A 12,545-nucleotide genomic window follows, 5' to 3' on the forward strand; every position below is an offset into this window, starting at 1 on the left:
TTTGTGCCTTTGCTCGTGCCACTTGTTTAGAAACGATAATAGACGAGATATAAATATATATATATATATATATGTATACATATATATATATATATATATATATATATATAAAAGCATATGAATTTTTATTTTTTCTATTAGATAAATAGGTGACGATTGCTTTAGAGGACATGGATAAACAACGATGAAGATTATTGAAAAGGAACATCGTCTATCTTTTCTCAACGTTAACATATCACCATTATAATTATCATCATCACTATGATCATCATCATCATCATCATCATCATCATAGTCATCGTTCTTTCCTTTTTTGCATCTTTTGTTCTATTCCTGTTCATCGACGTAACATTTGATGATATATAATGATTATGGTAATAGGTACATACATTGTAGCAAATAAGTGAGACGTTAGAACAAAAAACAAGAAAAAAGTGAGAGAGGGAGAGAGAGAGAACGTAATTTCTGCGATAATAGAATATGTATTTAGATGTGTAAGTAATCAAAGGGAGGACCTATGTCCTTTTTTTCTCTTTTATTTTATTTCTTTTTTGTCCTTTTCCTTTTATTTCTCTTGCTATCTTTTAACGTCAAGTACGCAAAGTCCGAGATCGGGGGATCACCGTGCCGATTTTAATAAACAGAAATTGCATTCCCATTTCCTCTTCCTTATATTTCTTTTCTTTTCGTTTTTGATCGTGGTAGCCCCGAGAACAACCGGTGGTCCGAGAAAACAGTAATTTCATCGTTCAATACGTCAAGTTATGTTATATACTTTATTACGAATGTTCTTTGTAAAATTAAAGAAATAAACATCAGCGAAATAAAATAGCCTGAATCTTTGTTAAATTTTCTATGTCGAGAGTATCGTATATACAATCATAGCGAGCGCAATGTGCTGATTAAGAAAATAAAAAAAAAAATGAACATCCACGTGTCCAACGATCCGACGCTAGAGATGTGTTCTGTTTTATTTGAATTCTACTTTTATTACTCTTCCTTGCAAAATATTCGATAATAACAATAAGTTTCAAAATTCGTTATTTCATTGTATTCTTCTAAGTTGATGATATACAAGTAAAGACGTAAATAAATGAAACGTGAATTATCAATTGATATATGTGACGAAAATGATCTCAAAGTAAGTACTAACCAATTCGATTTTGCTTATTTTCTTAATTTCTCACTTTTTACTAGCAAGAAATAATGACGCAATTTATTCTAATTTGTGACGACCGCACTCTCGACGAATTTTCACCGAAATAATTTTCGAAATAACGCTTCATCGTTTATATACGGATACCACGATAAAATGCTCGAGTCGAAAGACTGGTTATACGAGTTCGTTGCTTAAAAAGGTCGAACGGTGGTAAAGAAAAGAGAAAAAAAAAAAACACAAAAGGACGAGGGAATGTCGGACGACGTCGCGTTTATCTCGATGTATTATCGATCTCCGGTTAGACAGGGAGAGAAAGAGGGGGAAGAGAGAGAGAGAGAGAGAGAGAGAGAGAGAGAGAGAGAGAGAGAGAGGCTTAAACGCAGGAACGACCTTTGGCTGAATTCTAAAGAGTATAAACGAGTGACCCTGCACGATTCCTACCTACACATTGCTGAGATTCATTACGTGCATCGGCGTTGATCACGTAGGTGCATGTGCAACATGGGGGAAGCCTTTATACGTGCGTGTGCTCCGGTTTGCGATTAACGATCAGGAGCGAAACTGCGATCTCTTCTCCCCTTCTCTCTCTCTCACTCTCACTCTCACTTACGTCCAGGCAACATTTGAGGGCCGAACAATTTCAAGTCCCCCCGTAGCATCGATGGATTAGGGTGCTGCTGCTAAGAGGAAAATTATTGCATTGCCGCTATAGTAAAATTAATGTCTATTACTCGATGTTAACTTCGATCGTATTAAGAAGTTAACGACGTTACGTGCTCTTACAAATCAATATGATTATGATTATGATTATGATTATTATTATTATTATTATTATTATTATTATTATTATTATTATTATTATTATTATTATTATTATTATTATTTGTCTACCTTCGTTTCTACTTTCTACAGATTAAATGCGATTATACGCTTAAACGTAAAATGAGATCTATATCTATGTTTCTACGACGGATGTTAAAGAATTATAGTCATAACTGAGAAATCGGATCGAGGTCGTAGTCCGATTAGGTTAACGATTAACCGTATGATGAAAGGTATCGTATAACGATCCACGATCAATATTAACGCAATCGTTATTTTTCTGACTTCATGCAAAGCTTCTACTTTTACGAACTTGAAATGTGAGTGGGATGTTGAGAATCTAGTGATCCAAAGATAATTACATTCTGATCACGAAGAGCGAAACGACAGGGTCGAGGCTGCCGACGTTACTTCGAAGGAACTTGATTCGACGTCTTTTTCTATTCTTTAACTAGACATGGAACCCGTGCTACCGGTATTTAAAACTTCTTCTTCTTCGAGTATATCCTGCCTTAGGGAGATATTCTAGAAAATGGATGTGTGCCTATGACGAATACGCTTTCTTTCTTTTTTCTTTTTCTCTCTCTCTCTCTCTCTCTCTCTTTTTTTTTAATAAAAATATCCTTTTTACTCGTCAAACAAAAAACTAAGAGACAAGTTAGACCGAAAGGGAGATTTTATTTGATCACGTTTTGACTAAAAACACGGTAAAATATGAGCTTAAGGAGTTAGCGTTTTCTACCTTTCACCGAGTCCAGCTTTGTTCGTACGTGCTACATGAATGTATGTATATATGTATGTACATACGAGACGGTAGACGAAGATTCGTAAAGGAGAAAGAAAGAAAGAAGAAAGAGATTGTGAGAGCAAACGAGCGTAGGTACCCAAGTATCGAAGATGACGACGACAACGAAGAGGACGACGACAAAGCTCGGCGTGCACGTAAAGGAACGAAGAAGGGAGAGGACAGGGTCTTCTTTGGAATACTCGTTCGTTCTGTTGGCTTGGCCTGGCCTGGCGCGAGGGCAACGGCCGGTCAAAGTCCCTCCACCTTCGTAGCTGCACGCGTAGCTTCATGGCCTTCTTCGCTTCTCTCTGGTTCTTCTCTGCTTTACAGGACTCACCAACAGGCTCCTCTTCTTCTCGATTCCTCCAACGAAATTTTTCATGTCGTATATACGATTATTTATCTACCTACATACATACGTTCGAACCGCAAAGGAATACGTTCGTTACTGATTATTCTAATTAAGAGTTCGTATTACCGATGTTAATTATATAAGATTCGATTCGATTTGCATTTTTTATCATAAATTTTCATATTTCATCGAATACGATCTTCGAGTTAGGAGCAAGTACTCGCGAATTAGTACGTACATTATTTCGAGGAATTATATTCCCGTGATCGATAACAAAACACCTTGGTATTTTATCGATCCGATTTCGAAATTACTCGAGTTTTTCTCGCTCTTCGGATGCAATCATCGCGGACAATCATAGGACGTGGTAATAGGTTGAAACATTGATATAGAAGACATCTTATCTGTATTTGTTTTCCGACTTGAAACTCGCCGGGTGTCATTAAGTCATAAAAATGTACAAATTTCGTGCCATCGCGAGAGATAATATCGAACGGTAAGAAAATATTCGAAAAAATATTCTATTCTATTTTAAAACAATCGTTTGACGAAGAAACTTATAGAAATATCTGTTATGTTTACATTGCTTTGTTTTCATTAATGGATTAAACCGAGTAATTACGATCGTCCTAGCGACATCGTAGAGAAATAGTATACGTTAAACCTCGGTATAAATTACAACGTTTCGTAATCTTTACCACCGGCATAACACCGTTTGTAACATACATAGTTACGTATGCTAGCCAACACGGTGGACAATTTGACCCAGAAATCCATGCTTTTACGTCCATCGAGGAGATTATAAACGATGATTGATTACCGTCGAATGAAACTTAGAAATCAGTGTTACAGATTAAAGAAAAAAAAATCTATGATAAGCCATCTTAATCAAGATTATGAGAAATCATAATCAAATATTTTTCTGCGTACGTTGACGAGTCGGATTAGATATTAGACGTCGAATGGAGAAAATCAAGAACATTTCAATGAAAGTTAATTTGAAAGAATAAATTTAATCAAGTAAAACTTTTGGAACGTTCGAAACATTTTACAGTCAACTTAGTGTGTATACACCTATATAACGATATAATATATCTACATAAATATGTAGATATGTATGTATATGTATAGACATCACGAATATTAAACGTGCATTGGTGATGACAAAGAAGACATAAAGCTCTGTTAAAAGATTCAACAATGTATGTAACTATCGTAAGCCGTTGTGCTTACGTGTTCTCTCTGTCTCTCTCTCTATTGTATTTTTTGTATTCTATCTATACCACTAAAGACTTTATCTTTCTTATCTCTGCTCACACACACCATCACACAATAACGTTACCTCACTCCTCGAAAGATAGCCACGTTTTTTGACTTACATATTAGACACTTGAGAAGGCTGCTGCGCAATCGTCGTACTGCTGATAACGTTGCTCATGAGATTCAATGTTGGTCGAAGAGCTCGATCACCTTAACTCCGTTGATATTACCAAGAGAGGAAAACAGTTCTGTTTCTCGTAGCACGATCTTTACGCGTTTACGAATGTTAAACATTCTTTCTGTCGCACGATCCTACTATTAGAGCAACGAAGAAAGAAAAGGAGAAGAAGAAGAACAAGAAGAAGAGATAGGAGGAGGAGGAGGAGGAAGAAGAGGAGAAGGAGCAGGAGAAGAAGAAAGAAAAGAAGAAAGGGGAATAAGAGGAAGAAGAAAAACAAGATCGCTGAATAATCGTATTCTCGTGGAGAGACACGACAGTAAATTGCGTTAAGTCTTTGTGCCGTATTCTCGTTGCATTTCTAGCAATGGCGACATTTCTCTCAACGTTTACTGTCCTAAAGGATCACGTAAAACTTAAAGTAGCCGAAGATTCAGCAGCTATTGATAATCTTGGTAAATGCTAACGTCTGCGTTCTTGAAGAATTTGTGTTTATCGTATGTAACGACCTATAAATCTGTTAGTCCTGTTAGTTGATAAACTAAAGTGTCATAGATCGCGAGGTCATCTTTATCGGTATATGCCACATGTGCTTGTTTATTGCTCGTATATTCAATCGTACATATATATATATATATATGCATATATATGTATGTATACATATAGACATGTGATGTAAAAGATAATAGAAATAAGCACAAATTTAAGAAAACGAAAATAATATTTTGTGAGTATAGAGAGAAAATTTCTCTTTGTTCTTTTTTTTAGTTTTCAGATTACACTACAGGATCACGTTTTTGGCGTTGCTCATGGGTAGTCTTTTGGTGTCTGCGAGACAATATATCGGCGAACACATAAAGTATAATTTTGTGAATGAAATTGTCTTTTTTATAAATATATAGAATAGAAAACGCATTGAAAAATTGTGTAAAAATTTTTGTTGGGAAACAGATGCATAGCCGATTCATCGATAAATTCGCAAGTTATAGAGACCTATTGCTTCTTTACGTCGACTTTCACCGTGGTGAGTCTTAAGAACGTTTATATTTAGTTATGTGTGGAATGACGACTCCTTTCATATCCGAACGTTCCGTGAAAACGAAAGTCTTGTAATCTGTTACACGAGCAATTACGTACGTTCCTTATCGATGCAACGAATTTACTCGCAGGTGAAGCATATGAACGCGTCGTACGTAAATGGAGGAGAAATTCCACATCCTGGAGTTGGGCCAATTAGCAAAAATGACGAGACAGTTCATCATGCGTACTATCAATGGGTGCCTTTTGTTTTATTTTTCCAAGCTCTTCTCTTTTATCTGCCACATTATATATGGCGAAAAGCAGAAGGTAGGTAGTAGTGTCGTCTTGTATGAATTTGATAAAAATATATTTTATTACGATACAAGGACATTATATTTAAAAATGTGATAGATGATTGCTTAATAGTGTAATCCGCTTTTATAAAAAAAATATACGCTACTACGATTACATGAATTTTATAAAAACGTGAAAGTGAAGCGAGAATATCATTATATCTGTTTGTAGATAAGTAGATTTGATGACTACTCAACTCGACCTTACTTGTAATCATACTTCTATAAAAAATGATTCGAAGATGAGTAATGTTATCAGTTCGTCGATTGTTAGTTCGCTCGATTTCTCTGAATTAATAGAAGCGTTGGAATTTCAATAGATTAAGTAGAATTGTCAAGATATTTATATCCTAATAATACATCGAATGTGTGTGTGTGTGTGTTTTTTTAGGTGGTCGCCTGAAAGCTTTGGTCTCGGGTTTGCATCTGGCTTGCTTGGGTTTGCATGAGAAAAAAATGAAAGTCAACGATAAGTACGAAGTGCCATCGAAAGACGATGTTAACAAAAAGATACAAAAAATTCGAAAGGCTTTTATCGAACGTATTTACATCAATCGAACTTGGTCTTATTATCTCAGTTTTTGTGAGATATTAAACTTCAGTAACGTTTTAATGCAAATTTATTTGACCAATTGGTTCCTCGGAGGAAGCTTTTTAGGTCTTGGTAAAATTGTTACGAATAATAGTTACAGTGGAAGAATGGAACCACTCGATGTTGTGTTTCCCAAGGTATAAATCATACTTTCTTTATCTTTTCCTTCTTACTCAGCTGTTTACTACGTGTTTTAATGATTCAATAGGTAACAAAGTGTACATTCCACAAATATGGTTCCTCGGGTACGATACAAACTCATGATGCTCTATGCGTGATGGCATTGAATATCATTAACGAAAAGATCTACACGTTCCTGTGGTACTGGTTTATTATTTTATTCTTCGTCACTATGCTTGGACTTATTTGGAGATTGATAACGATGATATTACATTCTAGGTCAGTATCGTCTTTCGACATTTTCATAAAAATATTTTTTACGATCTTCAATTTGTATTTTATTTCTTTAGAAGCGAAATGTTTAACAAAGTTCTTTTCTCCATGGCTTGTCCTGGCAAGTATAATCCTTGGAACGTAGTTAGAGTTACTCGGGAGTATCATTTTGGAGACTGGCTGTTTTTGTATTACATTGCCAAAAATTTGGACAACTACGTGTTCAAAGATCTCTTAGAAAGATTAGCTCAGGATCTCGACAAGATAAATCAAGGAGAATATTATAAGACGACTTTTCTCGAAGTCGAAGAGTATCCATTACAGGAAAAATGAAACGACTTCTTGATAATCATTGGACCGAATCGAAGTATGTAGATGATTGAATTATCGCTGGGATGTGCCACTTAATAAGACTATATATTTTTAATTTCGAAAGTGCCATACATACATATTATTGTAACGAATGAAATATCGTGAAGAGACCGAATATTTTTAGTGAAAATATTATACAAAGGGAATGTTTCTCGACGACGTAGAATAACTTTGTCCATTTGATTTTTCTTAAGCATTGCACGTACGCATTCATTTTTTGGAGGAAATAAAAAATGAAAAAAAAAAAAAAAGAGAAAAGAGAGAAAAGAGAAAAAACATGGGAAAGATATTAAACGGGACGTGCGTGTTACGAAGAAACGTGTTCATTTAGTGCCAGTTCTGAAAGTGGTGTTCTTAACACAATGGCTTGCCTATTGAGGGGTTGACGCTGCGAAAAACGGAACTTAAGAATGCGAATCGAATGGGAAGAAAACAAAAGAGCCGAACCCTTTTCTAACAGCCATCTATGGTCCTTCGAGCTCCCTCTTTCGACTCTCGAAATGAGCCCTTTTCTATTTATCACCTCCATTGTACTTACGTACCAACGAAAGAAACGGCGGACCGATTTTTATGAGAACCAGTCAGCTTTGAGCTGCCTTCTTTTTATCTTTTCTACGTAGCTAGCTCGTAAAATATAAAAAGAAAAAAGAAAAAAGAATAAAAAAAACGTTCACTTCGATGATTAGAAGAGTCGTCGTTGAAATTAGACCTTCAACGAGTCCATATCGCTAAATGAAAAAAATCCTCTCTCTTCTTTGCTCAGTTTATTTCACGAGGGAAGACTAGATTAACGAGCTTATTTGTTGTGACTCGATCATGATCTCCGATCTTCTTCCAGCTGCCTTAAGCCCCATTCATACGGTCTTACTTCGTTAAATCTTCTTAGGCGTATCTTACGACCAAGTATTTTTTATTTTTATAGTCTATTTTTTGTTCTCTTTGATACCTCCTAAAACGATCTCAACAAAGATATTGTAATGTTCTGTATTATATAAAAAAGAAAAGAAAAGAATACAAATATATAATTTCAGTTAACGTTTGTAAAGTAAATGAGAACCTTTTTTTAAGTGTTTGTTCCATTTCAAAGTATTACTCGAAACACGTAAGTTTGTTTTTCTTGTTCACGAACGTGGACAGATTAAAACGTTGTATCGCGTGACAGTGTCAAGAGGAAAGCGTAAATCGCTATTTGCGTGTCAATGCTCTTACAGTCTTTAGACATTTTTCTTGGACGTGCGTTAACTTGACGACATTTAAAATACAGGAGCATACGCGTATGCGTAGCAGGTAAATATACGTTGCGTTGACTCCTTAAGCGAGTCTGTATAGTTAAGATCGTTAAATCGTTAAGATCGTTGATATAGGCATTACATGGTGACCTATAAATTCGAAAGTAATCGACGTGCGCTAAATGCGTTACGTATATCCGTTCTAATAAATAAATTACGATAAATCGTGAATAAATATTTTCGAAATAAATGAGAATAGTTTTAATGAACAAAAACTGAATTATGCTTGAGAACAATGCACAAACGTTGCAAAAAATATTTGTGCGCGTGAACGAGCGCGCACGTGTAGGTATGCATTGAAAAAAGAAAATGTAGTCAGACAGTAGAATCATTCTTCGAAGACCTTCTGAAAAGAATGAAATCCTTTTCCATGAGTCACGTAGTAAGAGATAACTAAGGGTCAGTAAAGCTAATTATATCTAATCTATACGTAGAAAGTATGGAATTTCACTTGAAAATCAATTTCAATTCTTCCATCTTTTAGTATTATTAGTCACGAAGAACAGGGAGGATAACGTTCTGCTGATTGACAGCGATCATATAGAAAGCTACGATAAATCTACCGACAAATCAGCAACGATTAATTACCCTTGATAACGAATGAAGTATCGGTGGGAATGAACGCTTAATTAAAATAGTGATTTATCGAAAGAGCAAATTGGAATCGTAGAGGAAAAATTGTAGAATTATCGAGAGAATATTTCTGAGACTTTACGAGTCTCTGAGTTGCGTTATATACTTACATGTATATACATAGGACACGTATGTAACTGTAACTCAGTCCCTTGACTCGGTATGGTTGGGTCTCACGAGTTCAGGTATTATTCATATGAAAGGCCCGCGTGGGCCGTACCTCGGTGGTCCCTCGAACAAAGACCGGCTTTGGTCGAGGCTATAAAAGCAGAACTCTCTAGAGATGCTAGAGAAGTCTGGAGAGCAGCTGGATGCTTTCTCGTTCGAGTTAGTCTCCTCCTTTCCAGCCCTTAGTCTTCTCTGCGTGGGCGGTTGACATTGCTCTCGGCTCTCACCAAACTAACTTTCGAAAATCGTCTCTCTCTCTCTCTCTCTCTCTCTCTTTTTCTCTTCCTCTCATTCTTTTTCTTTCTTTCCAGACCGAATGCGATCTTCTAAAATTCCATTGGAATTCCTTCAAAGTAATTTGCATGAAAGAAGAAGAAAAAAAGGAAAAAAAAGAAAAAAAACGTTCGTGTTCAACAAAAGACAAGTCGACGAACTTGTAAACTTATTATTCTCGATTTGTCCAAGCTCGTGTAAGACGGCTTTCTGAACGATCCTTCTGTCTCTGATCGGGTCTCCTTTCTTTCTTTGTTCCAATCCAGCTTCCTTTGTGATTCCAACAGCTCGTATATGTATTCGCGATGCATACCAATGTTCATGCTTAGCGCCCTACTCAAAAGAGCAGGAATTGCTCGTCTGGATATTTTTAAAGGAGTTTTTGATATTACGAAAAGAACAATGTCTCCTTAATGAATTATTCTTTAGAATGCTTTAAAGAATAGAGAATCTCAAAATAATAGCTACTCCTTGATGAAATATCGAAGATGTTTACAGATCCTACTCGTCGTGGTGAAGTTCGTGAGGAGACTTGAGAACGTCGATTGGTAGGATATATCTGAGCGAGACATCAAGATGTATCTCGTGTGCTTTCGCGAATAAAAAATAGCTTCGTTCGTCGATGATCGAGAATGATCATGGTAGAAAAAACGTAAGAGAAGAAGGATCGTTTGTTTGATCTACAGGCGTATATATATTTAGATAGATAGTTATATACGTATTTCTTACGTGTTTGTCGCATGATTTCGAATTCTTTCCTCGACGAGTTTGGCCCATGCTTATAGAGCGAAACCGGTTTGAAAATTTATCTCCGAAACTACACTATACGCTTTCGCGAGATTCCACTGGTGCAAGAGGAACGTTAGACCGGTGGAATTATCAACTTGAAACGAAATTTCATTTTTTTCTACAGACTTAATGGTCATATTTCAACGATTTTAACTTGTATCATTCAATGTTCAATGTTCATGCTTTTACGAGCTATAGATCATCGGTTCATCAACGATTCTTCTTTCCGTTGACACATTGACAACGAGGTAGAAGTTATTTAGGTATGTCTCGTAAACTTTACTACTACGACCGGTTGGTTATTTCACGGTGTAAGTAGGACGCCAGATGTATTGCTCTTCCTTGGATGTATCTCTGTTTGCTATTCATTCGGACGGTCGCGTCACTTCTTATCACATGTATTATACTCGCATATATGCACACACATATATACGATTTCCAGTCTATATCCATTATGCAAATCTTATAGGAAGTCGTCTATGTAACGAATCGCCTTCGCAATTATACTTCGTTACTCAATGCAATATTCTCAAGGTCGAGTTAAGTAAATTATTTTTTGTTACTTGAAAAATATGCATTATTTATATATGTGTATATATATATATATAATATATTATTGGCTGAATATGCGATCGTAGATTGTTTCTAAAGCACCTAAAGAGAACCATCCGCAGGCTCGACATACATTCGTCACAATTGACACGATTGACCCGCAGAGGTTCTCAACGTGTACCGTCCAACGAACCGGTTTGACCGGGTCCAACAAGTACATTCCAAAGATCAGTACGCAAGAGTGTTCTCCAACGCCACGGAACGTCTCGTGATCGTGATTCGAGGGCTTCCTCCTGATGATTTATAATATACAACGTACGTAGCTCGTAAGATTTTAGATAACTTTTGATTTCGTGCACTTACTCGTGTATTTGATATTTGTGTTAATATTTATATACAATATCTATATACAGCAAAAAATATTTATATAGCAAAAAAGAAAATTATGTCAACAACAGGATGCTGTTATTTCGTATGATTCTTATAGTACGTACTTATAATTAAACTCATCATCGTAATGCTTCCTTCGAGCGATCTCTAAACACGTAGGTAATCAATGAGAAGCACACTCATAAAGAGGACGAAGTGATATCACGTTAGAAATCAATCGACGCTTTTGCGAGAATCGTAGTTAATGATTACCAACGCTCGACTGTACACGCATAAATTCCGAGAATAATGATAGTTAAAAATTATCCATGCCAGTAGTTTTACGCTCGCTTTTTCTAATAGACGATAACAATTAACACTCGTAGGCGATGAAATGATCAATGTCCTTTTCGTTGAAAGGGCTATGTAATAAATTTGGAAACTCATCTAGATAGACAAAAATCTATGGACATATATAAACACATTCGTACGTGTTACGGTAAAAGAGGAAAGAGCAATTTTTCGGTAGAACCGGTACGTCACAACCGGCTCATTGTCGTTGGCCATAGGCGGACTCTAATTAAGATAATTGTGTCTAAGGACGTAGAATATAGAAGCACGCGAGCGAGCGAGCGAGAAAGCTAGTGCAAGCAGTGTTCACAGTAGGGGAGCGTAGGACGTTGTTGAGCCGTGGTTCGTCCATCGACTTTGATATATCGTTCTTTAGTGCGTTTATAAATAGATACCGAGGATATAGATTCGCATAGAGTTGGGAGTATCAAATGACAGGGTTACTTTAGAAGTACCTAGATACGTGCATATGTATGTTACTGTTCATCGTGATCGAAAAGGCCGCATCGTTTAAAGATGATTATCGTTAAACGATTCTAAAATTATATTTTGCTATCTAATGATTTTTGGATCTTTGAAAATAGTGTACATGAATAATGTATGTATCTTATATGTATCTACTTCTAGTAGAATTATACTTTCTTGTTAGATATATTCCTACATAGGTTACAGATCGCGTTACATCGTAAGCTTGTTTTGCGATTATGTATGTAGATAGCATCGAAGTTACGATGACGGTGCCGTCACCTTATAAAATAGAAAGATTGAAAAGCGCGCAACGATAGTCGTCTATCGCAAAACCATAATGTAAACTGTTCGTCACTCGGATTTTA

The 12,545-nt window shown here is 36.1% G+C and overlaps 1 protein-coding gene across 1 annotated transcript; it reads left to right on the top strand.

Moving 5' to 3' along the window:
- The first annotated feature begins 4,340 nt into the window (after positions 1-4,340).
- Positions 4,341-8,323, top strand: LOC122629609 (innexin inx7-like). Its single transcript, XM_043813202.1, has 7 exons — positions 4,341-5,013; positions 5,327-5,417; positions 5,510-5,582; positions 5,728-5,905; positions 6,323-6,660; positions 6,732-6,922; positions 6,994-8,323. Exons 1-7 carry the CDS (start codon positions 4,926-4,928, stop codon positions 7,247-7,249), a joined length of 1,215 nt encoding a protein of 404 aa, XP_043669137.1. The 5' UTR covers positions 4,341-4,925; the 3' UTR covers positions 7,250-8,323.
- Positions 8,324-12,545: the final 4,222 nt, after the last annotated feature.

Source organism: Vespula pensylvanica, chromosome 5, assembly GCF_014466175.1.
Source record: "Vespula pensylvanica isolate Volc-1 chromosome 5, ASM1446617v1, whole genome shotgun sequence".
NCBI lineage: Eukaryota > Metazoa > Arthropoda > Insecta > Hymenoptera > Vespidae > Vespula > Vespula pensylvanica.

Excerpts from the sequence above, each read along its gene's own strand:
- LOC122629609 (XM_043813202.1), top strand. The coding sequence starts at position 4,926 with ATGGCGACATTTCTCTCAACGTTTACTGTCCTAAAGGATCACGTAAAA. Across the intron at positions 5,014-5,326 it reads AGCAGCTATTGATAATCTTG|TTTTCAGATTACACTACAGG; the intron begins GTAAATGCTAAC and ends TCTTTTTTTTAG. Across the intron at positions 5,583-5,727 it reads TTACGTCGACTTTCACCGTG|GTGAAGCATATGAACGCGTC; the intron begins GTGAGTCTTAAG and ends ATTTACTCGCAG.